Source organism: Limulus polyphemus, unplaced genomic scaffold, assembly GCF_000517525.1.
Source record: "Limulus polyphemus unplaced genomic scaffold, Limulus_polyphemus-2.1.2 Scaffold5900, whole genome shotgun sequence".
In the NCBI taxonomy this organism is placed as follows: domain Eukaryota; kingdom Metazoa; phylum Arthropoda; class Merostomata; order Xiphosura; family Limulidae; genus Limulus; species Limulus polyphemus.
In genome coordinates this window covers 18,587-41,255 of record NW_013671510.1, presented here as the reverse complement: position 1 = coordinate 41,255, position 22,669 = coordinate 18,587, and the positions used below count along the sequence as shown (strand labels likewise).

At 30.0% G+C, this 22,669-nt stretch overlaps 2 protein-coding genes across 4 annotated transcripts in view; one reads left to right on the top strand and one right to left on the bottom strand.

Annotated features, from left to right (window-relative positions):
- Nucleotides 1-2,747, top strand: part of LOC106473119 (integrator complex subunit 9-like) — a 14,765-nt gene extending 12,018 nt beyond the window's left edge. For both annotated transcript variants that reach the window (XM_013933799.2, XM_022401617.1), the window contains exon 9: nucleotides 2,321-2,747. In XM_013933799.2, the coding sequence (XP_013789253.2) occupies nucleotides 2,321-2,440 (120 nt within the window). In that variant the 3' untranslated portion in view covers nucleotides 2,441-2,747. The remainder of the gene's footprint in view (nucleotides 1-2,320) is intronic.
- Nucleotides 2,748-4,889: 2,142 nt separating this feature from the next.
- The window catches only part of LOC106473118 (oxidation resistance protein 1-like), a 34,397-nt gene continuing 16,617 nt past the window's right edge, over nucleotides 4,890-22,669 (bottom strand). The window contains exons 7-18 of one of the 2 annotated variants that reach the window (XM_022401614.1): nucleotides 20,978-21,073; nucleotides 20,508-20,744; nucleotides 19,035-19,222; nucleotides 16,404-17,281; nucleotides 13,933-14,095; nucleotides 10,979-11,201; nucleotides 9,298-9,408; nucleotides 8,501-8,653; nucleotides 7,129-7,224; nucleotides 6,164-6,237; nucleotides 5,699-5,832; nucleotides 4,890-5,189 (exon numbers count right to left, since the gene is read on the bottom strand). In XM_022401614.1, coding sequence (XP_022257322.1) covers nucleotides 5,182-5,189; nucleotides 5,699-5,832; nucleotides 6,164-6,237; nucleotides 7,129-7,224; nucleotides 8,501-8,653; nucleotides 9,298-9,408; nucleotides 10,979-11,201; nucleotides 13,933-14,095; nucleotides 16,404-17,281; nucleotides 19,035-19,222; nucleotides 20,508-20,744; nucleotides 20,978-21,073 — 2,361 coding nt within the window. In that variant the 3' untranslated portion in view covers nucleotides 4,890-5,181. Of the gene's footprint in view, nucleotides 5,190-5,698; nucleotides 5,833-6,163; nucleotides 6,238-7,128; nucleotides 7,225-8,500; nucleotides 8,654-9,297; nucleotides 9,409-10,978; nucleotides 11,202-13,932; nucleotides 14,096-16,403; nucleotides 17,282-19,034; nucleotides 19,223-20,507; nucleotides 20,745-20,977; nucleotides 21,074-22,669 lie in introns of those variants that run through there. The other variant, XM_022401615.1, reaches the window with a different exon arrangement.

Sequence of the window (22,669 nt, the reverse complement as noted above, 5' to 3'; positions counted from 1 at the left end):
TTAAAGCCTTCAATTGTATTTGTCTACAGAGACCATAAACTATAAAATCAGACCCACTTGTCACACCCACCTTTTACAAGTTGCCAGTAGTTCTCTCTGACATTTTATACTATATTATTTATAGCTAAAGTTTTAATCTGTCTAGTGACATTTTATATTGCCTATGTCACCTCCACCTTATTCTCATGGGAGTCGCATCGACAAGCTTAGTTGAATTTTTAAAGGCTCTATTGCATATTTAGAAAGCAGAAAAATATAATTATAGGACATTGTGTGCTTTGTGCTTGTTATTATTCTGTGTTTTTAGGTGCATTATTTAATTCAATAAAAATTATTTAGTGTATTAGTACAATAAGTAAAAAAGTGGGCTCAAGTATCATCAACAGGAGACAGCAACAAACAAGACCCAGGTCAGTACTACATTTCTTGTGTATTTTTTATTCTAAAAGTAACTAGAATGTAAAAATTTATTAGGTAAGATAAAGAAAAAAAATAAAAAATTCTTCTCAAGGTATGCTCGTGAGCATGCATTATGTATTTTGATACAGTAACATGAGCTACATGTTTGCCGAGTCTGGCAAGATTATTAGTTAGACATGGTTCAAAGGGCAATAAAATAATAAACTTAAATAGAAACACATATGTAATGTTATGAGCTTTATGCTTTTTAGGATAAACTAGTTTCCTGTTAAAATTTGCAGTCATTCTAGAAAGAAAAAAAAAGGGTAATTTAGACTTATTTTATATTTTTTATGTTGGTTACGAGGTCAGTCAAATTGACCAATTGCGTGTAGAGTTAGGGTAGAGAAAATGACACATAGAATATAAATTTTTACTGAAAAAAGTAATATTTATTTAGAAGGTTTTAGAGATTAGACAAATGGAATTCAACAATTTTCAAATGAAGAAAAGTTTTTTTTAATCTTAACATGAAAATTACTTTGAACTTGGAGCAGTCAACTCTTTTACTTCATTTATTCACAGAGAAATTTTTATTAAAAATACTTAACAAGAAAATCTTCTTTTGTACAAAAGACTGTAATGTTTACTGAAAGCTTGCAAAATTTCATGAAGATACACAAAACTTGTTAAAAGTTATAGTATAGAAACTATGATGGCCACTTTGGGGTCGAATCAGCTAAGGTCATTGCATTATTCAGCTGTGCAACAGTTTGCCAAAATGGTGTAATCTACCATTGATAGTGATCTGATACCAAAGCAATTAAAAATGTATGTATAGTATATGGAAAAGCTGTTGGTCTGTTATCATTTCATCAGGAAAGTAGACATGAAGGACAGGCATTTGTGATCTTTGTCAAAAAGACATTAACAGTGGGAGTAGTGAATCAAAGAATAGAATAGGCCTCTATGTCATTTCTTCACTGAAATTCACATTTTGGTGAAGAAAAAATTAACAGATAAATAAGTTCTTATATATTATTTAATAGTATAGAAATATTCGTAAGGGAGTACAGTCATGGATGTTTAAATTCATGGTATTATACCAATTTTTTTTATAAGAAAGTCTCCATCTTCTGTGAATTTTAGTGATATTTCATCACGTCCTTTGGTAATGATAAGTTTAATGGATGTCACACAAAAGTTCAAAGTGACATGTTTTACAACTGAGTTTATAAATATCATTCCTTACGTTTAATGTTTATTTTAAATCTTACTAACTTTATAGGTCTTGAATTCTAGATTTGTATAAATTAACATTAATTTCCAATCAGGGCAAGCTATCTACTTAGATCAATACTTAAATTCAACCTGGTATGAATGAGTGTAGGTACTTTTCTAACTTATTACAGAATAGATTGCATTGCTTCATTAGTTGGGTACCCTTGCTATTAATGACATTTTTGGCTATAAACCCAGTAATATCTTGGATTAGGTTGGTCCTATGTGGTTAAGTTTATGGAAAGTCAATATTGAGGTGACATGCTTTTTGAGTCTATGACAGAACATTACTCCAATGTAAAAATGATCAAGGCCAAAGAAAGAAAACCCTCATTTTATTCATGGTCAGTTAACAGACCTAAGTCTTAACTGTGCATACAAAAGAGCCAAAATCATTATAGTTTTTAAGACCAAATTTGGTGTATTATTAAAACTTCAAGTGCTTGCTGTGCACCGAGATTAAGGACATTCTTATGTGAAATTCGATTTTTACACCATTAAAATTGGGCAGTATAGTTTGAAACAGGTGACCCCAGTCATTTGTTCTTTATTGTAAATGTTATCATTTAACATTTACTTTTCTGACCAAAGCATTGACCATGTGACTGATGCCAGTTTTATTATTTTTTATATACCATAGCAAACAGAAGATACTTTGATCCAGGTGGAAGAACATTCAACTCACATCTACTGTGCTGGAAACTCCAAACTTCGACCAACTCTTAGAGATACCTTATTGCAATGTCTTAGTAAATTCTAACTAGTTCTACTGTAACCAGTCTGTAATACTATTATCAACGAGTTTAAACGAGTTCTGCATGAAATTTGCAGATGAGCTGTGATTAGAAGATAGTTTCTCAACAGCTTTTCTGTTTGAAGTCATCACAGATAGAAGAGGACCTAGCATTTACAGTTGTTTTCAGAAATATTCCACTTGAACAATGGAGACTTCAGTTCCTGGGAGAGTTGTGATTGTGTATCAGTTACTTTTCTTAAAAAAAAACACCACCCTTGTATTGTTTTAAATGTTTTCAATAAATTTCATGAATGGACTTTGGGAATTTTAAGATGTTCCTATTAAACTGAATTATTTTGTAATTTTTGTGGAAGTAACTAGTAGAAATTAGTAAATTAAAACTTTCAAATCATTTATAGTTAGCATGCAATATAAAACTTGCTTTTAAACATAACATTTATCATAAATGTTTGAAATTTTCTATTTGATATAATAACTATATAATAACAATTTCTTACCAGACTTTATAAAGAGAAATCATGTAAAATTATGAGGTTAAATCTTAAGGTCAAGGTCACCAGTGTATTTAAATTTTTGCTTTGGCTAACTAGCAAAAAATGGAATAAGACAAAGTGAGACTGAAGAGGATGCACGAATGTGTCAAAACTAGTTTCTCTAATATCAGACTTCTGACAGTTTGTTCCGTTTACTGCTATATATGATAGTGTTCTTTTATCATTATTAAACAATGTAAACACAAATTTATAACTTTCCAATATCTTTTTATTTCCAATTCTTTAGTATTTATAACTTTATATATCATTGCCATAATAATGTTAGCCTAATATTATTGTACAACATTTTTGTCACTGAAGGTTTGTTTTTAATAGTCAATAACCCACTCCTCCTCAAAGTTAAAATATTTTATATAATTGTCAATGGTAATTATCAACACAAATTGTACTCTTGACAAATTAAATAATGAATGTAATTTATACTTACAAAATAGCAATCTTAAAAGATACAGTAATGTTTTCTGTCAAAAATCCTCCTCCTTGAAACAATTAGTTTACAACTGTTCCATCAAGTTTGTTGTTTATGATAAGAAAAACTGTTACACGTTATTGTAAACTTAAAATGATTTGTTTTTAAGAGCAGAATATTTACCTAAATGTATATTGCCTTGCCTCAATTTTGAAATGAAAGCTACACAAATGTTCTACTTGTAAACTGTATCAGTGATACATTTTACATTTGTTCATTAGGCTACAAATTCTAAAATTAGTAATTAAGTAAGGTTTTAATCAATTAATTTCAATTAGTGCACCTGCGAAAATGTTTGTGAATATTATTTTTTTAAGTGATTTTCGTTTTCTTAAATCATCTCATCCAAGATACTTTCACGATTTTGTTTAAAACAAATTTGCGACATTTTTTTGCTATTCTTCTTCATTGCAGCTTATATAGGGCACCGAGACATTTTTCTTTAACCCTAGAACTACCAGTGGAGGTTGTGAAACTATTGGATTTGTAAACACACTTCTCTAAACTATTTATACAGTTAATCCCACTAATTACTGCTGGAATTTCCTTCATATATTTTACATGGAAAATGGGTGATTTCACTTTTCTTTACACTGAATACTGCAACACTCCAAAACATAAATTATTTAACATTTAACCAGTTTTGAAAAGTATATAAAAGATTTTGAATCATGAATATTGTGTATAAATCACTCTCTATCCTCTTTTTTTTTTTTCCTGCTTATTCAAAACACCTTGAAATTACTGGTGAATTCTCATATTTTCCAGAAGTTTCTTTTTGCTCGTGCATTTCAGCATAATTGGAAATACATTTATTCGTTTTCTTTTGCAAATTTTATACTGTATTTAATTTCTCTAGAGGGCATTCACATGGATATTGTGTAAACTAATCCCCCTCTTCCTTTTCAATATGAGCATCCCAAAATTTGTAGTACAATGTGGTTTGATGACTGTATTTAATACGTGTTTTAAAAAAGTAATTATCTCCTGCACAAAAATCTCTCCCTCTTCGCCACATCTATCACTGATGTAGCACATTCAGCTGTCTATAAAGATGCCAAAATCATTATCGTATAGATGTTACTTAATATGAGAGTTTTGTAAACTTTTGTAAGAGCCATGGAAATTTAATCTGCTTATTGGAAATATATTTTTCTATAAAAATATACTATTTATACAGCATATACAAGAATAAGAAGAAAAAAATCTATCATACCTTTTTTAATTCTAAGCTTATACTGACTCGAAAGCCATTATTCTTCCGCTGTGTACATTGTCTTGTACCTTTGTGCATTCTTCTTTCAACTTGCTTTATTATTTATGAACTTTATTTAATTGTTTTTTGAATAAGTGTTATAGAAAAATAAACTCTTCCTGAGGGAAAAAAGGAGTAATACCCTAATCTTCTTTTTTTTTGTATACTCAGTTATTTCATAAAACAAATGCACCAATAATGTTTTTCTTAAGAACATTTTCAGGACAAACAAATAGGTAATGTCTCCACAACTGCAGAAAGGACAGTTGGAGCCAAACTTCTGTAGCACTTAAATAACTAATATAAAACAAGATGAGAAATACATAACATCTAGGAAGTTAGAGAATTGAGAAAAAAAAAAAATTGTATGTTTCATAAAAAACTTCACTTATTAACGACCATGGTTTCACATCAGGTTGTTTTCCTCAATTCTGTAATAATGGAGTTTTACCAAGTACCGCTGGTATCAATTATCTAGGAAGTTATTAACAGAAAGTCAAATACACTTTTTTTTGTTCGAGTTTTTTTTTAATTTTCAATTAATGGCTAATATATTATCAACAAACTTGCATATAGTCATTAGTTTCAACATGACCATGAGCAGTCTTAACAGTCCTAGATGTAATTACTTACAGTACCTGTGTCATATTCGTTTGTTTTTTTAAACAATTTAACACATACAGAATGTAACTATAAAATGAAGTTTAAACAGCACAAGGTAATTACAGACCACTGTACAATAACTATTTTTACATATTGTACAAGAGTAACTGTAGGCTGCATGCATTAACATAAAAATGGAAATAAAGTATAAATGTGATGAATATTTGTTTTTAAATTTCACTGAAAAATATGTTACAAAATCGAAGTGTTAAATTCAAAATATTAAGCAACATTATTTTGTATACTTGGTTACAAATTGATTAAATTCACAACTGGTAATATATATATATACTGATGTACATAGGTATATATTTAGATACCTTCAAAACCCCAAGCTTCAATTCCTTTTACAACAAAGTCTTCATGAGTAGAAAGTGTGTCATTTTCAAAAGTTTCACAATTGTGACTTCGTCCATGAAATAAGTCTCCATCCAGCCACAAACCAAACTGGCCACTGAAAAATGATGATTTAGAAAAAGCAGTGAAAAAATAAAAGGAATATTTTACAAGCTTTTAAATGGGTACATTTTTGACGAAGTGGATTACAGAAAAAGGTTTAATCTATTTATGGTATGAATCTCAAAGCAAAAAAAAAAAACAAAACTATATTCATATTTTCTTAGTCGACACTATTTAAAGAGCTGTATAAATTGTGAGATCTTTGGAAGGTTGTCTACAATTTCAAGGTATATGTAACAGTTAGGGATATGACACTGTTTAACTCTTGGATATAAGCAACTACTATCAACTCTCCTCAGGCTCGATATTTAATGAATGTCACATACCTTCCTGCTCCAAATGCAAGACTGTCCTTGTCTCCTTTAATGAAATAAGTGTTTTTCTCAGTCCAGTAGTAGTGCTAAAATAATTGGAAAAAAAATGTAGTGGAAATATTTATAAATATATATATAATTGTTAATAAGATAGTAGAGAAGTGTGTATAATAATAATACATTAACCACAAAATATCTGCTTTATCCAGTGCCAAAACGACCTTTAGCCCAATTCGTGGGCTCTTAAGGTCTGTTACAATACGGCACATACTAGTTTTTGTTAGTTAAGCACAATGTGCTGAGCCCATCATAGGTATTTAAACTCAACTTTTAGCATTATAAGTCCTCAGACAATAGTTATGGTTGAGATGCTAATTATATTAGTAAAGTGCTTTAGAACCGTTATAATGTGAACTAGATTACATTGGGAAAACGTAATTTTTTTTATCAATTTTAGTTATGTCATAACATGTTAGAATTCTTTAACACTACAATATCTATATTCTGGTAAGTGGCACTTTAAAAAACAAACTTTACCTTTTATAAAGGGTTTGTTTAGCTGCTAGTTTTAAATTTGTTTATAAACACAAAACTACACTAGCTGTCTGTGGGTATCAAACCTAGATTTTTAGTGTTATAAGTCTTAAAGTTACCAGCATGCAGTTTTTAGTCATATGAGAGACAAACCCCAGTAAAATTAATTTTTACTCTCAATATGAACAGCTAGTTATTTCAAAACAGTTACTGAATAAAAAGTAAATTATATTTTATTTTCATAAGATGCAGGTTATAAAAATTCAAAACAACATGATTAAGCACAGTATGTTTTTTTGGGGAATTAACGTATTTGAAAAGTTTGGCTTCAGAAATGCAAAATTTTACTAAAACTAACTAACAAAATAAAAACTAAGGTGACAATCTTTGTTATTAAACTGCTAGATTTATCAACTCTACCTTGTCCAATGCATTAGACTTACTTGGAAGGAGGGAGAAAACCTAAACAGAAAAGACTCTCCTGTTCCATAAAAATGCTCACTTATTTTCAATGAACACGATGTCAAGGCACCAAACACCTGGAGATGAGTTTTTTTAAGACATTTTGGGTAACAGATATATTTGCATAAAGTTCAAACATCTTAATATAATAAAAAAATTTTTTAGTAAATACTGAGAAAAGACAATTCAGTGCTACCACCTTTGCTGATATAAAATCCACTAGGTAGTAGAAAAAATAAAAGGCTTAACATCAACTCAGTAAATGCACAGTGAAGGAGTAATCTCATAAAAACAAACAGAAAAAAAAAACTCTTACTTAAAAAAAACGTCTTTATAGACAAACTGATGCTGTATATCACATGATTTATATTAAATGTTAAATATTAATAAAATTAAAGAAATCAAATGAAAGTTAAGGTTTAAGCCGTCTCCAGCCATTATTAAAGTTAAGGTTAGTTAGCTTATGAAATCTTCTTCAGTAAAAAAGGCATGAGCCATGATGAAAAAACAATGCTATTAAAAAAACAACCTATGAAATTAATATTAATTCTTTGAGTATTTGATGAATTTGCTCAAAACCAAATAAATGTAAATATTCACCAATTACTTAGCACTAAAGAACATCAACTTTACATAACACATTAAGAAAATAAAAAAAAGACATCTCAATAATATCAAACACTAGATTGTTTATTTGTTAAGTGCATATCTACAAAATGTGCTATGCCCATCAATTGTATCAAGACCGAATTTTTAGCATCATAAGCCCTTAGACTTACCACTGAGCCACCAGGGGGCAACATTAGACAGGGCAAGAGTGATACACTGTTTCTTCAGTTCCTAATCTTAAAGTATACTATAACATAGGAAACAAATACGGAACTTTCCTTAAGCACTAAGTCAGTTGTACCTAAGCATCTTAGAAAATTGTTACTTACAAACTCTAAAGATTAAAATATTTAAGCTTGAAAACAGAATGCACACAATTCCATATGAAAAACATAAAATATTACATTCTTTGTAGAAGTCAACAACAGTAGTCTTTAGAACACAAAACTAAAGAAAACTTTTACTAATATAATCACTAAGTGTCATTCTTCAAATATCTAGATTCTGCACACTGTTTGGTTAGACTGAGAATAAGATCAAATGCTTGCAAATAAAATAAGTTTTTTTAACATGGTGTACACCTGTTAATAGATGTTCCAATACAATTTTAAAACAGTACAAAATAAGCAGGCAAACAGTTTATAGAATGTATGCTATTGTCAACTTTCTTCAAGCCTTTTATCCATAAGAAAGCATAATTGGAAAACAACATTTTTACTGACTAAAACTCTCTCTTTTACTCACAGTTCCTTCACTGTCGATAACAGCCAAGATAACTGGTGTTTCAAACTTTGCCATTTCTCGATACAATGTCTTTAGGCTGAATCCATGTTTAAATGAGGAATATATAAGAATCCAGGGGCAGCCCTCTACCCGATGTGGAAGGTGCTTTGCTAACTGGAATATATATATACATACACACACACATAATGAAGTGTATGACTTGAAACAAAATAAGTCAATAACGTTTCTTTCCACAATTAATTTTAATTACTATGTCTACTTCATCTGGGAATTAAAGTACACTGAACACATATGAAAAATGTAAAAGGTTATGATCAGCAATAAGACTCATAGTTATACAGGGTATGATATTTATATATGTACCATAAATAAACATTATGCAAAAATTATTTAATAGATCAAGGGATAGCAACTCTTATCTCACTAAATTTTACTTTCTTAAAGTGTATCCAAGATTCCAAAGTGCAGAAAGCATTTTTACAGCAATAGGAATGCAAAAAAAGAACCCTTGAATTCACAGTCCAGGCATGTTAACTACTAAGCTACAATACAGTCCTAAATGCTTAACTATGGCCGTTATTGTGTTATAAAAAAATAAATTAAACTGTTTTTTATTATTTATATGCATTCTTCATTTCATTTTTGCTACTTTCTGTAAAAATATAACATTTAAATGAATGCAAATTATATTATACAAAAAATATCTGTATACCAGTATTTTTTTTTATTAAACACTACTTTTATAAAATAAATCTGTTTAATAACCTCAAGAAAAATATAAGTAAAGTTCTACTGACCTCTCTACAATGTTCTTCTGTCAGGATCTCACTTTCTTCCCGCAATTCTGGAAATGGTAATTCAAAAGGGTCTAGATACGGTGAACTTTCCAAATTGCTCATTGACACAATCTTAAAAAAAAAAGTTATATTATGAAAGCTTATCTAAAAAGACTCTTAAGTTACTTGTCATTTAGTATTAATGTGCATTAGAATCAGTGTATATTGGGATGCAAGTAGATTTTATTACTAAAGTTAGTTTAAACGTCAAAAGATGGGGAAGCATCATAAACCAGCAGAACTAATAATCATGTTAGGTTACAGTTTAATTAATAGAAAAAAGATCATGTGCAGAACTGTGAGAGAAAGAAAACTAGCGATGTGTTTGGTATAAAAATTGTCCCTAATTTGATCAGCTCCTAGATTTTTAACTCATGTGCAGAACTGCGAGAGAAAGAAAACTAGCGATGTGTTTGGTATAAAAATTGTCCATAATTTGATCAGCTCCTAGATTTTTAACTCATATGCAGAACTGAGAGAAAAAGAAAACTAGCGATGTGTTTGGTATAAAAATTGTCCATAATTTGATCAGCTCCTAGATTTTTAACTCATATGCAGAACTGAGAGAGAAAGAAAACTAGCGATGTGTTTGGTATAAAAATTGTCCCTAATTTGATCAGCTCCTAGATTTTTAACTTGTATGCAGAACTGCAAGAGAAAGAAAACTAGCGATGTGTTTGGTATAAAAATTGTCCATAATTTAATCAGCTCCTAGATTTTTAACTTGTATGCAGAACTGCAAGAGACAGAAAACTAGCGATGTGTTTGGTATAAAAATTGTCCATAATTTGATCAGCTCCTAGATTTTTAACTTGTATGCAGAACTGTGAGAGAAAGAAAACTAGCGATGTGTTTGGTATAAAAATTGTCCCTAATTTGATCAGCTCCTAGATTTTTAACTCATATGCAGAACTGAGAGAGAAAGAAAACTAGCGATGTGTTTGGTATAAAAATTGTCCCTAATTTGATCAGCTCCTAAATGTTTAACTCATGTGCAGAACTGCGAGAGAAAGAAAACTAGCGATGTGTTTGGTAAAAAATTGTCCCTAATTTGATCAGCTCCTAGATTTTTAACTCATGTGCAGAACTGTGAGAGAAAGAAAGAAGTTTCTTTAAATCAAAACCAACTTCGTCAAAATAACAAATTCTTTTCTCTGAAGAAACCTAACTAAGTAAGTAATGTCTTCTAGATGGCGTGATAAGAGTTTATCACAATGAATCAAAATTTCATTTTGGTTTCACACAATCATTCTTCACAGGGATAAATAACTGAGTGAATAAAACCCATTTTATGTTAGAATTTAAACTGAAAAACAAATTCAAAATTACAGAAATGCACAGCCTCAAAAACAGTTTATTTGCCTAATATTTGAAAATTCAAATTATACCTTATTATGAAAATGTTTAGAAGCCTTGAGCATCTTACATGGCTTTCATAATCCACATTGCAATGTTATTGAAATTTTTCCTTGATTATTATGTAAGGCACAGAACGAGATGAATTTAAAATAAGCTAGAAGTAGTCAGCGAATAAAATATATATATATATATATGTTTATTTTAATAAAATTACACTTTAGCATTTGACAAAAATATTCAATATCTTTGAAAGTTATACTTACAAATAAAACAAAAATATTACCTCCCAATCTGATGGGCTCAATTCAGAGCTATATTGTCTTGACACTAGTCTCAACAAACTCAAAATCCTAGGCTGTCTTTTACCCTTGGCTTTGGAATCAACTTCTTCTTGAAAGTCTTCTTCATCAGAATTGATTGGGTCAAAACCAAAATCCTCTGGTTTAGAAGCATCTCCATATTTCTCTGGTGTCCAGTGTTGGAAAAATCTGTACAGATCATCCACTCTGAAAAAAAAATCTTAAAAAGATTGTAAATGAATTCTTAAATACCTCGTCTAACAGTTACTAGATAATAATAATTATATCTATATCAATGGTTACATTTTTCTGAAACTTACTTTATTTATAAACTCAGTACTTCTCATGATTTCAAAACAATAATACAATTTAAAGTGAAATGCTCAAGAAATATTATAAGTACATACAGGGCTGTATTAAGCCTACTCTAGGCACAGGGTCTAATGTATATTTGAGCATTCAGGGCTGTAGCCTCACCAGCCCTTGCATGACTCTAGCACTGAGAGCATACCTCTATAATAAATACTATTAGCAGTTTCAATTTTCACAGTTTTTATAAATTTTAAAATATTCTCAAAATCCTCATACACTAAAACATAGAGTATAAGATGGTTGTTTTGGGTACCCTTTACACAGAACTCTGCATTTAAATGACATTATCTTTTTGATATCATGTAAAAACCAATAAGGGTGCTCCATATACACTAATCAAGATTCATTAGCTCACTCTACTCTTGAAATCACCCAAAACACCAGTTGAATCCAACATGCAAATAAGGAGGATGCAAAAGTACTAATCCCCCCCCAAAGGAAACTTAAAGCATGTAAAATTATTATTTTTCTTACCAGAGATTGTATATCAAATAGATACATGCACCAAGCCTTTAAATTAAATTAACACCCCTACATATAATAAAATGTACTGCACCAGTCTATGATGCAATAAGCATTACATTACACCTTTTCACCAATAGGAGAGTGACACATCCTCTATGCACAGTACTCCCTTGAGCACATTGAATATACCAAATGGTCACTAGAAGTATGCAAGAAAAGTGTATGGTTCTGTGAGTATCTATCTTGAACCACGTTTTCAGGTAAGGACTCTGTTAACTTCAGAAATACTACTCACTTCTCCACCGAACAGATAGCTAGAATCCACATTGAAAAGATAGTGGATGGACTGGTGTACATAAATAAATTTAAAAGATGTGCTTCTTTATGCAAAATATAGTAACAAAAAGAGAAAACAGATGGAGTGTGTGTTACACATTACAGGAAACAACACTCAGTGAAAGATCATATTTATCTTAGGCAGGAAATATTCTTCACCCAATACATGTGGTAATGCAGAAAAGTACTGTCAAATGAACATCCTGCATGGTGCAAATGTTTCAAAGGTAAAAGGAATTTAAAGGCTGCTCAAATGGCCTGTATGTTTCAAGGTTTGGCAGACAATAAGTCAAGCAGTACAGTAATGTGAGAAATTCTTATGTGAAATACGTAACAGAACAAGCAGATGCAAGGATGAATCATCCCACATCTGAATCCCATGAAGACGCAAAACTGATCACAACCACCGGGAATGGAACAACACTTCCAGGTAAACATCCCTGCCCTATTTCCAACCAAAGGGTGCATCCAATGAGTCTTGTAACAGTAAAATTACAACAAAAGAGGAACTCTCCATAGCAATTTTCCCTGTAGGTAGTTAACTCCGCGTGCACAGGATGGGGTCAAAGAACATCTGCCAATAAGCTAAAGACCAGAAAGTGGAAAAATCCAAATAATGGAATATCTGTTCATGATACAGGAAGACCATCACATCAGAGTACAATGTCAGTCATGGAATAAGAAAGAAACTGAACATTATTAGTATGAAATATTCCCTAACAAGATGTAGCTGCAAGATCATTACACTTACTTAATATTTCAATGAACAACCACATAGAAGACAGATGATGAATGAACCATTCATACAATAGATAGTTGAAAATGCTCCATGAAAAACTGAAGGAGCTAAGATTAAGACACCAGCTCCAGAACATGAGGTAAGAATGACAGTTTAAAACTGAATGATCTCTAGCCAATAACCAAATACATATATACAGTGGTAAAATAAAGGGACAAACGAATGACATTTACCACTTGAACCTTTTTTTAATACTGTTCCAATTAAACAAAAAAATCCAGAAAGGGATAAAATTAATTCTAGCTATACAAGAATATGAACAACCCCAAGAAGAGACGGGTTGAAATGCTGAGTGCTATATGCATGGCAGGTAGCTTCATCACTTGTGTACCAAAATTGTACATCAAGCTGCAGGAATTTCAATTGGATAGATAGAAGAATACCTAACATGAGATTCCCTTTCAAGGTGAAACTTAAATATCAAGTTGTTTGGAGTTTGTGAAACTTAACTCATTACAGTATGTTACTGTTATGTTAATTGTATGAATTTAAATATAAAAGATGTCAGTAACTCGACCTTGAAAAAATATAATTACTTCATACTTATCAATCAAACAAAAAAACAGTAAAACTTGGTTAATAAAAAAAAATAAATTGAAGTTGTAAACTAGGACAAAACAAAGATGACGTGCAAAGATTACTAGCTAGGATTCAACGGATGTCTTCTTGGTTTCATAGCCAAAGTAACATGAGAAATTGTGGTTAGCGTGTGAAGAAGACCCTGATTAACTACTACCGAAAGATAAAAAATTTGATAATGCATTTTTATTATAGAAGATCCAAAATCAAACAATATATAAGTATTTAAAAGTTTTTTAAAGTCATGGAAATTTGATCTGCTAATAGGATTTAACACAGCGTGATGGAAGAGATAATAGATGATCTAAATATTTCTTAAAGCTATGAAAGGCATTAGACTGAGACAGTGCAAAAGAAGAGATACAGTGAAAAAAAATAATATTTTACCTTTTCTGAGGAATGCTAAACCAATATTCACTTCTGATTCTTTTCTTTTCATGTAAAATAAGTGACAATGACTGGTTTGTTTTTCTATTACATGGCCAACCCATTTTCAAGCATAAATAGAGAGGAAAAGCATCTGGAGGTTTAACCTTGCAAGGTACCAACTCTACAATAATAAAAAAAATTATCATAATTTATGTGTATACTAAATTAATTTTTGATGTATCTAATAAAAAAAAAAAGAAAGAGGTGGCAACAATTAGAAAAATAAGTTCCCAATAAAATTTCAGGACAATTGTTTTTAATACTAATAAATACTGATAGTGAAATTAGCAAGAAACTGTTAAAACAACACCAGGAAACATTTCTTGAACAATAATATGCTATACAATATTTGATTTCCCGAAGGTTGACTACTTGAACCAGGTTTTTTAAAGTGAGTTTCAAACTACAGAACAAAAGACATGTAAAAGCTGAGAGTTTTGTTTAGAGCATTATATGGTAAAGCCTTGGAAGCTGAAAAGAAGAGAGAAATTTTAAATTATTAACCAGCACTTGGAACATAAGCAATAATAACCCAATCATTTTCTGTACATGAATTACCACATTGAAAAGATTTACATTCAAAATACGTTTGATTTTACTGAAGAATTTTGTGTCATTAAAGCTAAATAGCACAGGAAGCACAGAAACTGGATAAAATCATTTGACACATTGCTTTGCATTTACTTAGCATCTAGGTGAATAATACACAATTATCCATTAAATGTGGGTGTTATGTACAAACATATGAAAATAAAGAGTTATGTTCACACACAAACTAAACCTGTTAATATATATATATATATATATATATATACAGGAAGAATATTACTTGCATAAATTGAACAAGTCTCCTCAGTTTACAGCATTACAAAATCAGTTCCTTAGAGATATTCAGTTTATTTCTTTAATTAAATTATGCAGACTTCTATATAAACATATATTCAGTACAAGTAATAAATACAAAACACGTTTAAATCAGGCTTTTGGTGAAAGTTGGTAACAAAGTTTATAATTTTTAACATGTTACCACAGAAAGTTTTGAGCGTCAGATTTTTGTTTACAGTCACACAAAAGAAAGGCAACATACTTTTTTAATGATGAACCTAAGTCTGCAGATACAAAAACCAACAGCATTAGTCTAATCAACTGTTACTCAGGGTTGACTTGAGATGAATCAAAAACATTAGAAAACTAGTTATCTTGCAAGTTATTTAAAACTAAAAAATGGATAATTACTTTTAATAAACAAGCTGCCATTTTTTATGTAAAAAAATCTATGTATAATCAATTACTATTTTTTACCATAAACATTATTTCTCTATACTGCACTTCATACTCAATTCTTTAAACCACTAATAAGACAAGCTTCAATTCCATTATTGACAAATGCTCCCTTCATCAGTAATTAATATCATGCCATTTAATTTATAGCTGTTGAACAAGGAAAATATCAGCAGCATACATATATGTGTAGAATCCAGAAATATATACCATTCACATTGCTCTTGTTAAAAGAAATTCATATTTTATAAAGTAATAAGCAGTCCTTTCTGTACAATTTATGACTTTTGTCTGTTAAGTTAGTACCACCATTTTTGTTATTACCTGTTCATCAAGTTATTTCATACACTTTTTGTTTTATCAAAACTGAACTTTTTCTTGAAAATGCAAATATTTTAACCCTCTTTCATTGTGTATATATATAATACACATGCACACATTTAATTTTTTACTATGTAATTTATTGTGAAAGCATTCTAATAATTTAACTTTCATTGTGTATATATATATACTCATGCACACATTTAATTTTTTTACTATGTAATTTATTGTGAAAGCATTCTAATAATTTAACTTTCATTGTGTATATATACTCATGCACACATTTAATTTTTTACTATGTAATTTATTGTCAAAGCATTCTAATAATTTAACTTTCATTGTGTATATATACTCATGTACACATTTAATTTTTTACTATGTAATTTATTGTCAAAGCATTATAATAATTTAACTTTCATTGTGTATATATACTCATGCACACATTTAATTTTTTACTATGTAATTTATTGTGAAAGCATTCTAATAATTTAACTTTCATTGTGTATATATAACACATGCACACATTTAATTTTTTTACTATGTAATTTATTGTGAAAGCATTCTAATAATTTAACTTTTGAGACTTAAAATTAAATTAGTTTTCAAGTACACCATCAACCCTTTATAATTTCTAATAAAGTTTTTTTTAGTGATTTTCATGTAATTTTTGTTAAGTCAGAATAGAAGTCTAGAATTTAATGGTATGCTATTTATTTCCATATTGTAACATTAAAAACCTAATGAAACTGCTGTCTAAAAATAAAGCATATTATTTTTTACAATTAATAGAAAATTAAAACTCAAGTTCATAAAACTTTAACACTTACGATCAATAGAACAGAAAAGTTCAGGCTTGTCTTCTACCATGTTTTTGTAGTCAACAACTGGAATATTCAAACGTTGTTGACATTGATTGTCTGTCACCTGGTCATCTTCTACCCGAACACTGATTTCACCATCTTTTCCTTCAACAGAAACTGATTCCACAGGACTCAATGTTGATGCATCTTTCAACTTTGTTTCATTATTGAATAAGCCATGTGAAAAATTATTAATATCCTCTATTGAGGAAAAAACAAAGTTAGAAACAGACTTTGTGTAAGATGATAAAGATCTTAGTGGGTATGAGAATCGCCTCATGAAATTTTCTTTCCTACTCTCTGTCTTGAAGCAAGGTTGAGGAGGTCGATAAATGGTTGATACATGTTTATCCCCCTTGATCAAGGCTGAAGCAGCACTACCATCATTAATGTCATCTTGTTTTAGCAAGTTATCTGTCACAGCTTTACTTTCTACATCATAAAAAGAATTCTTTTTGTTAGGTTCTTTGAATAATTCTATAAAACTACCAGGTTCTTCAAAGTTTTTTAAATGCTGATAAGAATCAACACTCCCTGATCTCTTTCTTTCTATAAAACTAGATTTAAATGGTGTGATAGGAACTGATTTATCAAGTTCTTGTTTAAAGTCCTTAAATACAGTGCATTCTGGAACATTCTTGGTAGCTTGCGCTACTAAATTTCCTCGTTCAATATTCGATTTTGTCACATTTAAAACGTCAGTAGTCTCAGTCATTTCACCTTCAACTTCTTTCACTCCAATCCCCACTGTGTCCAAATCTCTACTTAGTTTACTTTTTCTTGTGCATGTTTCTGGCCCTTGTGGACCTTTAGAATGGTATAAGGGTGCTTTTGGTAAAAACTGTCTATAAGAAAAAAAATCAATAAATAACAATTACATGTTTCTCAAGAGAAAGCCTGTTAATTTCAAAGCATCCATAATGATTTGTTTTATTATTAGTAAGCTCTCATCTTCTGCATACAATCTAATTATACTTCAGGAGTTATTACAAATTTAAAACCTCTCAAGTTATCACACCCAGAAGTTATACATTATTTAAGTTAATAAATTAACAGTATAAATATGTTTTTGATTAATTCAAGTTGAAGAAATGGTTTTGTTTGTCTGTAATTGAGAACAAAGTACACAAAAGACTATCTGTATTGTGCAGATTAAGAGTATCAACACTCAATTTTTAGCATTATAAGTCTGCAGATTTACCAGTGAGCAAGTGGGAGAACAAGAAATAGTGTTTTTAATAGTATAAATCAGCTTTTGGATTAATTCCATCATAGTATACCTGACTGAACTACAAAATGAGTCATATATTTTCTCTTTGCACTGCTAAAAAGGTGAATTTGTAAATATTCATTATTCTGTACCAAACAATAGATCAAAAGCAACTCTACTAGTAATGATAAAATCTTTATATGAACTACATACATCAAAATATACTTAAAATAATTTATTTTTGATTGTACTCTATGTTTGTACATATTTAAACATATGTATTTGATTCAGGTTATTTATAATGGTTGGAGACGGCTTGAATGGGTAATGAAGAAAAAATTTAATATAAGTTTAACATAACAGCAAATGTGCAACGTTTCGACAAGGTTGATGATGATGACAAAACCTTGTCAAAACATTGTGCATTTGCAGTTATGTTAAACTTATATTAGAGTTTTTCTTCATTACCCATTCAAGCTGGCTCCAACCATTATTAGTCTCAAAGTGGGTTCGTCGTCATCGAATTTGAATTCAGGTTATTTATGTTCACTAGAGATTAATTATAAAATTAAATTCTGAAGAGTGACCTTTGACATCACAAAACCTGCAGAAAATAATATAATAAAGAAGAGAAAGAAAGAGAAGAGTTTAAGAAATATAATGTTTTGTTATATCTAAAGGGTGAAAACTTGTGTTCTGGTTAAACCTACACACACACACACACATTTATATATTTCAAACTTATTTTCACATTTCACAAATAAAAGTTTTTAATTATCATTCCATTTTCTAATTTTTACGAATTTAAGTCCATGAATTTTTACTTCACCTTTTATGTTCCCATAAACAAGAAGAGGATATTTAGAGCTTGTTTTAGGGTGGAAACATAGTGTTTTTACAAATCGTATGGCTTGGCACATTTTATAGCCAGCTTTTTTTTTCTCTTCAGATATAGAGCATATAGAGCATGAAACTTGCTGATCAAACTAAAGCAAAATCAGGTAATTGTATTTAAAAGAGATTTTATTGTTGTTAAGCACAAAGCTACACAAAGGGCTATCTGTGCTCTGCCCGGTTTCTAGTGGTATAAGTCCGCAGACATACCGCTATGCCACTGGGGGGGCAAAAAAAAAAGAGATTTTTATTATTAAGACATGACTGGCCATTAAGCTTAGTTTGGTCAATAAGTTTTATGTCTGAATGTCAACCAGTTGCTCCATGCATAGACTCACTACAGAAGAATATGACATATAATTATTAGTTTATGTATGCTAAGAAGAGTACATAATGTCAATCAAGAAAAACATCTAACTTTCAGAGAGTTACAGTGGTAGGATTTTGCACTCTAAGTTTATTATATAAATCAAAATATCAGTGTTAAAACTTACGACCACTGAGGATCACATTTCAACTTCATATGGGAAATGTCACAATAAACAGATTCTCTAAAAACCATTTCCATTGGTGCAATCACACTAAACTTCTCAGCTCCATGCTCTAAAACTAGTGGATCTGAGACATTTGGTTCAAACATCAGTGCATTGGGTGTGACTAGTAGAATTCCACTCACCACACCCTGTTGATAAATAAACAAATAAAGCTATTTCATACAAGTACAGAACTGTTTCAACAGTTCAAATTATTAATTCACTCACAGTTTTTTATCACAGTACTGATGTATATAAGAATAGCTATCTTAGTCAATAATTCAAAACTTATAACTACATTTATATATATTTATGAGAAATACTTTTTTTGTGGTAAATATATCAGTAACCTGCTGAATTATTGTAAAAATAAGTTTGTTTCAGTTGTGAAATAAAAACACTGAAGCTTAAAAACTGAAGAATCTTTCCAACTGTGAAAAGAAATTTTATGCTAACAAATAAATACTGAAATATTAAGATTTAAAAGAAACCTAATAAAACAGCCACAAAGCATTTTTTTTTACAAATAATTAGTTAAGTTTACTGTTTTAGATTTTTTTGTATTAAACAAAATTAATTAGCAATAACATAACTTTATTGACTGAAAGTTATATCCAGATTTTGTTTTATGATAAATGAATAAGACACATCATTAAACAAAACATGAAATAAGGAGGCATCACAGCAGTAAATAAAAGGATAAACACGTTAATAATGTGCATACATTATTCGTTGTGTGAATATACATTAAGTACAAGTGATTATAAATGAAAATTATCTTAACTAGAGAAACTACATTTTATGAAAGATACAGAGACAATCATAGGTTTTATTTGGACATGGCAGAAATGTTACAGGTGTCCAGTATGCTTTCTGTCATTCTCAATTAATGTACAAAATCTACCGAAACAAAGCTACAGCAAACATCATCTGCTCTGGAGTTTCCCTATTTTGTTTAGATTCTGAATAAAAAGGTCTACTCCCAATTTGGAAATATACTTTTCATTACTTTATAGCTCTAAAATAGTTTATATGCTGTATAACAGCCATTCTGAACACATTTTGATATGAAACTATAAGTAATTTCACAAATCTTCAAATTGCGGACAGTCGAGTCCAAAAAAAAAGTGTTGAGTAGAATTTTATTTAAACACTTCATCAACCCACTAAGTGATATAGAATCCAATTTTCTCAACTTCATTCTAAGTTATCCCCTGTTTAATAGTTAAGGGGTGTCATCGCAACAGCTTTGCCAAAGAATATTTTGACTGTAAAGCTAAATTGTATAGATTTTCATTTTCATGAATCTATAACATCTTTTAGAACAATGAAATTTAATATACAGCAAGCTGAAAGTAATATTGTGTCTGATCTAGCATTAGTAAAATATTACTGTTGATTAACTTTTTGATAAGAAAGCAAAATAAAAATTACCTCTCCATCTGTTATGTATCGAGCATCAATTTTCAAGAATTTTTCCAAACACTCTTTATCCAAATCATTCGTATCCACAGAAGTAGAAGGCCTAGAATTATCAAAGTCTGCAACTTTTCTGTCTTTGTCTACAACTGAAGTAGTTTCTGCTGTGGAGGTTTCCGTTTCATCTGTGGGTGACTTCATTCTTTTTACATGGCCTGGCTTGGGGCTTGATTTTGCAACAAACTCAGTTGCCTGCAATGACAAGACACAAACATAAAACACATTCTGTGATTTACAGTTATGGCTTCTTCTTTTTTATTATTATTATTATCAAATACTAAATTTAATCACGCAGGTGAAGGAAGCATACTATTACCATGTGAAAAACACGTGCATATGATTAATGTGGAAGAAATAAACATGTAAGGGTTAGTTTGGTAAGTTTACAAAATTTACTCAAGACTTTGAGATAGACATTTACTCACACATTTTCCTTCTGTGTTGGAGGGTTCTAATCCTTTTTCTTCTACTGATATGAAATTCTTTCCATTCTCATCTGTTTTTTTAGGAATATATAGAATCTATCGGAAAAGAAATAGAATGCAAATACATGATTTCTAAATACCTGTACATCAAACTTAACAGGATTATTATCTAAAATACAGAATGCCAAATAAAATGAAATCCAATGAAAAACTTAATTTAGAAGTTATCAATTCAATATGAGCCACAAAGAAAAACAAACAATATACCGAGATGATTTAATTTATCAAAATTCCATGGAAATGAATCTGTTGCTAAAACTAAAATTTAGCGATAAAGTAATAAACCAAATTATGCTATATGCATGGTGAGTACATTATTTCTCATCTTAACTCTTTTTATCTGAACTAGGTGCATTGCACCTTCTATGTAACCACCAAAGTAACCATGATGTTAGTCATACTATAACTTTTGATAATGTAAGCATATCCCAAACTATCAGTAAACATTACAAGTGTTTTGTACACAAAAAATCATTTTTCAACTAAGTATGTTTACTAAATATTTCTCCATGAACATATGGAGTCAAACTCACTCAAAGTGTTGACTGCTTTGAGTGCAAAGTGATTTTCATGTTTCAATTAAAAATACTTTTCTTCAACTGATAATTGTCACAATCTTTAAAACCTCCTAAATAAATAAACTTTTTTTTCAGAAAAATTATATTTATTATCTTTTATTTTCTCTACAATAACTCTATACAGAGTTGGTTGACAGCAAATTGTAACAGAAAACCACAAATATTTATCCAATATAGCTTAAAGGATTAGAATTAACAAGAATAAAATAAAAAGAGCCATTAGAGGCATGTTTTTGTTTCCGAATTTTCTCGCAAAGCTACACAAAGGTTATCTATGCAGAGTTATCTATGAACAAATAGACTACAGGGAAGTTAAAAAGTTGCAGCACCTACTGTCAACTCTTGGAATACTTTTCTCTGACCAAATAGTGGGATGTGACTGCCACTGTTACAGTGTATCCATAGCCCCAATGGTTGGAGTGCCTTTTTTGTGGCATTGGTTTCTGTGAACTACAAATTCTCAAATTCACACTCCAAGTACACTGCCTACTAGATCAGCCCTCATTAGAGGTAAATGGTCATTATATTCCAATGATCACTACATGAACAGATGGTTATAATAGTTTCCTTTTGGTAGTTATTATCACATGTTAAAACATATTTAAACTTTTGTGCTACTCATAATAGAGAGAACTCTAAAGATCCATAAAAGAAAATACAACAATACATTGATAATTTACTTTAAATACTGATGGTTTTTGTCATCATATATTAATACAATGTTTTTTTAACACATGATATTCATCATTATCAATCTGGCAAAAAAGCAAAATACTTATGAACACCGTCATTTAACCCTATGAATACGGACTAGGTAGAATCCACGCAGCTCGTAACCACGAATGTATCCATGAGAGTAATTATACTATAATTTTTGATAATTTAAGTGTATCTTCACATATTTTTGCAGGTTATTGGTAGAACGTTACAAGGCTTTTGCACACAAAATATCAGGTTTGTAAATTAAGTATTAAAATTTTTTAATTAAAGGTTTTTCTCAGGAAATTGTTTTCTTTCAGTATGTTGACTATCCAACATACAAAGTAATTTTGAT